We start from the raw sequence: 4460 nt of genomic DNA on the forward strand, positions 1-4460 counted from the left end.
CTTGTGGGTTATTACTTCCATGATGTTCAGAAACAGAATTTTGATGTCAAAACCAATCTCTGACATTACTCATCCTTTGGAATACATCAGGGGCTGAGAAGCAGATATATAGAGCTCAGCCCCTCCATTGTCCCGTATCCTTCTCACTATATACATTATGCAGCTTGTTGATGTGAATGGAAACACTTACATAATCCTCGTACAGTAAGTAGTAGAAACTGATAATGGGGTAGCTAGAACCATTACAGTAGGTCTTTAGAAACCTGTGATGCCCAGAGGCAAAACCCAGATATATGGGTGCAGAGGTAACAATAGCACCAGGAACCATATTTAGGGTATGGGGGACAAATACTATGAGTTTTGATGGTACTTTATGAGTGTCACTTTATATATAATGTGATGGCTGTTAGACTTGCTGCATGGTAAATGATGGTTGAGGGAGGTTGACTTGCAGCAGAGCTACATTCTGGAGGTTTCATAGCTGAAATTTCCCTTCAAATTCATTTTTTTTCACATGTGCAGAATGTGATTTCAGTTGTAGGAAGTGTCATCTTAAAAAGGCATGGTGCAATTACCTGCCCCTTGTATTTTAGTAATAATTTGGGGGGATCCTTTGCCAGAAATCTAATGTGTATAGATACTTTCAGTCACTAGAAGAAGAAGAATTCCTCACTAGGACTCTAATATCTCTAGAGTCCATTTGGTTGCCTACAAGTTGTCCTACTCTGATGACTTTCATGAATTTCAATGAGAAAAGCAATGTAGCAAACTTTCTGCAACTTGAGGACCATCAATTTAGGTCTGATAACTATTGCCTAACTGTTGCTTGTGCTTTAGGTTATGACTGTCCTTTTTCTTTAGCATGAGGACTTCAACCAGAAGATTTTCTGTTATTATTCTGATAATGGTCAACTTCACTGAGGTCAGCAACAAGATGAACAATCAAACTGCAGAAATCGTGAGGAGTACCCTGCTTGCCTTAGTGCTCCTGTCCTTCTGTGTCTTCATCTACTTTGTGACAATCATCTTGTACGTCTTCTTCACCACTCCTCATGTTCGGGAGAATGCTCGCTACATCCTGTTTGTCCACATGCTCATAAACGATACCTTGCTACTTTCTGTGTTGATATTCGTCTCTCTTGTAGCTATATTTGATGTGTACATCCCTGTGCCGATATGTTATGCCCTCGTCATGTACTCCACAAGTTCATTTAAGGTGACAGCCTACAACTTGGCCATCATGTCCTTTGAACGTTACTTTGCCATTTGCTATCCGTTAAGACATGCACAATTCTGCACCATGCAGAGGTCTCTTTTGGTCATTGGAGTCATGTGGCTTCTGAGTAGCACTCCTCTGGTGCCTGACTTTATCGCCATGTGTTATTCAATGCCAAAGAATTTCTTCTCCACCAGCTTGATATGTCAGTGGTCAACATTTGCAATGAACAGTTTTCAATTAACCCTAAGGTCATTGATGGAGATCACCACCTTCATCTTGGTGGGATTGGTCATCCTTTACACCTATGTGAAAGTTATGGTGGTGGCTCGGAAGATTGGATCTGGGAGGTCTTCTGCTTTTAAGGCAGAGAAAACTGTTCTTCTTCACGCCTTCCAGCTCGGACTCTGTATGATGTATTTTTCATATTCTTTCACTGATGCTTACTTGAGGAAATATTTCTATTTTATACCAATAACCAACTTTTTCTTATTCATGTGCATCCCCAGATATATCAGTCCTTTGATTTATGGTGTAAGGGATGAAGTGTTCCGAAAATATATAAGGAAGATGAACTTCTTTGTATAGTTGGATGGATGTCACTAAATAAGGAAAGGCCAAACTTTACAACTTTTTGCAAAATGGGTGCAGCCCAAAAGGATGGTTGGACAATATTTATTAGGTAGACTAGGAATGAAAGGACCCATATCTACATGCCAACTATCAGGTATAATACAACACATATTATAATAAATTTGTCCCAATCACCCAATTTACTTTTTTACTTAAAAAATACGTTTTAGTAGAGGTGGGCCAAAGCTTGGGTAGGTTGGCAGTATGTATAGTATTCATCTTTTGGTTCTACTTTAGTTCAGGCATTGGTGGACGGATCCTACTCCTGTACACAAGCAGTATCTGGTGTAGAATGCCTTTTCACTCCATGAGAAGTTGAAAAATACATTTTGCTTTGATCCCGATATGACTATTGTAGATGGGAGCCAACAGAGGACCCTCCAACTATGAAAAACACGTGACCAGTACTATTATTATCATACAGCCAAAGCTCACCGGAGGATTTTCAGGTATTCTTGTTTGGTCCTGAGAAGCCACATTCGAGATATCTGTGAACAATACTCCAATCTTAGAGACTGATATTCTGTGTGTTTCCATTTCTAAGAACCAAGTAAAACTGTAAAAGTGAAAACAAAAAACCATGAAAAACTTTAAAAAAAAAAATGGAAAAATCTTGTGGAATGTAAAAATTTGTGAAACTCAAAAATTTGTAGAATTTCAATAATTTTAAATTTTTAATAATAATGAAAACATTATTAATGTTTGAATAATTTAATGTTATGGATAGAATTGAGCAAAAAGATTTGTACTGCCCATATTCGGTGTTGAGTCCTCCAAGGAAGTCAGGCCAGGAGGGGCAGCGTTCACTTCTGTACCCGATGTGTTCAGCCCTGTATCTGGATTTTGCGACGTCTTTATGTCTTACTCTATGAGATGCCTGGGATGCTGGCCCCAGGAATGCAGTCTGCCCCGGAGTAACTCCTCAGTAGACTGGAAGCCAGATTAGGGGAGAGCGAATCTTTTGCTCAACTCTAGTTGTAGATCATTATAGTCTCCAGAGACAAATAAGAAAACAGGGAACTGCATACAGATTTGTGTGTATAGAATAAAATGTTGTTATTCTGCTTTATCGAAGGCTTCCACAAATACCACAAAACTGTTATTATCATCTAATGAGAATGAGAGGACTCTGCTCATCTTGCCACAGTCTGTACAGACAAACTGACTGAGTGAGCTACAGAAAACGAAAAGCATCAGCCTTAAGTGAAACCAGAGTGTAAACTACAGTATTATTTTCTATGAGGATAATAAAGAAAAAAAAGATCAACATTGTCATACTTAAAGGGGTTGTCCTACTTGCTTCCTTTTCTAGTACAGGGTCAAGAGAGAAAAAGCTGATTACATGGTGTTCCTAATACACAGCGACAATCTGGGTAACGCTCAACATTTGACCCTTCTTCCAATAGCACCACCAAAAGAGAAATGAAGCGTTACTCATGTATCATGGACTCTGTGATGTATAGATGTGCAGCGTACTCTAAGGAGGGTGAGAACATGACTGTCCGACACTGGGGAAGCCATATGAGGAATAGAAAGGCGCCTTATAACTCTACATCCTGAGTACCGTGCTGTACCTACAAGACATTGTATTCTGTAGCGTTGTGCCTAGCAAAGATGCAACCAAAAGCTTCTCTTCCCTGATTCAGCACCTGAACTGGTCCCGCAACCTACCAAATGCATATAATACACGTGCCTTATATATGCCAGAAGGGCTTGTGGGTACCATGGAACACCAGGGCTCAGGTACAAATTCTAGAATTCCCTATCCTGCCCTTATTCGATGACCAGACTATGGACATTTGTTTTGGATCGGCCCAGAATCGGTCTGTTTTGAGGTTTTATGCTATTTTAGTAGATTGTCCCTTTTGCATTTTCTGCATGCTCAACATTGTGATTTATGATGCTGTTCCTTTAGTCATTGCCACAATCCTCTTGATCCTCCATGATTCGGCTTTTGTATGTACTGAACGACGTTATTGGTCCACTAGTTGGCCCCAGTGACTTACCGAACAGCAGGACTATGACGGCTTTATTAAATTTATTGGCTGCATGGAGCACAATCTTCCCAGAAGAAGGGGCAAGCACCTTCCTTTTATTCTGCAAGAATTTTCAACTATTTTACAGAAGTAGAATAACGGGGGGGGGGGGGGGGATATATCCTTTACCAAAACAGAGAAGATGCTCGAAGATCACTTTGTATTAGGCCTCAAAAGCCAGTAACTGTAGAGGATCAGGTTAGCGTAGAAGAGGCACAAGTTATAACCTGACTTAATGTTATACCACACGCTGAAGTAAGCCATTGTAACGGGGCTCAGGGTGGTAGCTGCAGGTGAGGTACTCGTCTTCCATGCCCCGACCCACTAGAGAAAATCGGGGTCTTAAGTTAGTGTGTGTGTGCATGTGTGTGTGTGTGGACATGTTACCATAATGGACACCTCCTAGCTCTTCTGGTCTTCCATGCATTGCATGGCTCCGCTCCTCTTTACAGACACTCTGTAAAGACACTCAGGAGATGCAGATGCCTTTCTCTTGGTTTCAATACAGTGAAATGTTTTCAATTAACATTTTTCAGTGGTCTAGTTGGTGAACTGCAGAACAGGTTAGAGCATTT

General features: G+C 40.5%; 1 protein-coding gene across 1 annotated transcript; it reads left to right on the forward strand.

Annotated features, from left to right (window-relative positions):
- Positions 1-904: 904 nt before the first annotated feature.
- On the forward strand, positions 905-1804 carry LOC143790640 (odorant receptor 131-2-like). Its single transcript, XM_077279149.1, has one exon. The coding sequence runs from the start codon at positions 905-907 to the stop codon at positions 1802-1804; it is 900 nt and encodes a 299-aa protein (XP_077135264.1).
- The last annotated feature ends 2656 nt before the right edge of the window (positions 1805-4460 follow it).

Source organism: Ranitomeya variabilis, unplaced genomic scaffold (genome assembly GCF_051348905.1).
Source record: "Ranitomeya variabilis isolate aRanVar5 unplaced genomic scaffold, aRanVar5.hap1 Scaffold_497, whole genome shotgun sequence".
Lineage (NCBI taxonomy): Eukaryota > Metazoa > Chordata > Amphibia > Anura > Dendrobatidae > Ranitomeya > Ranitomeya variabilis.

Excerpts from the sequence above, each read along its gene's own strand:
- LOC143790640 (XM_077279149.1), top strand. The coding sequence starts at position 905 with ATGGTCAACTTCACTGAGGTCAGCAACAAGATGAACAATCAAACTGCA.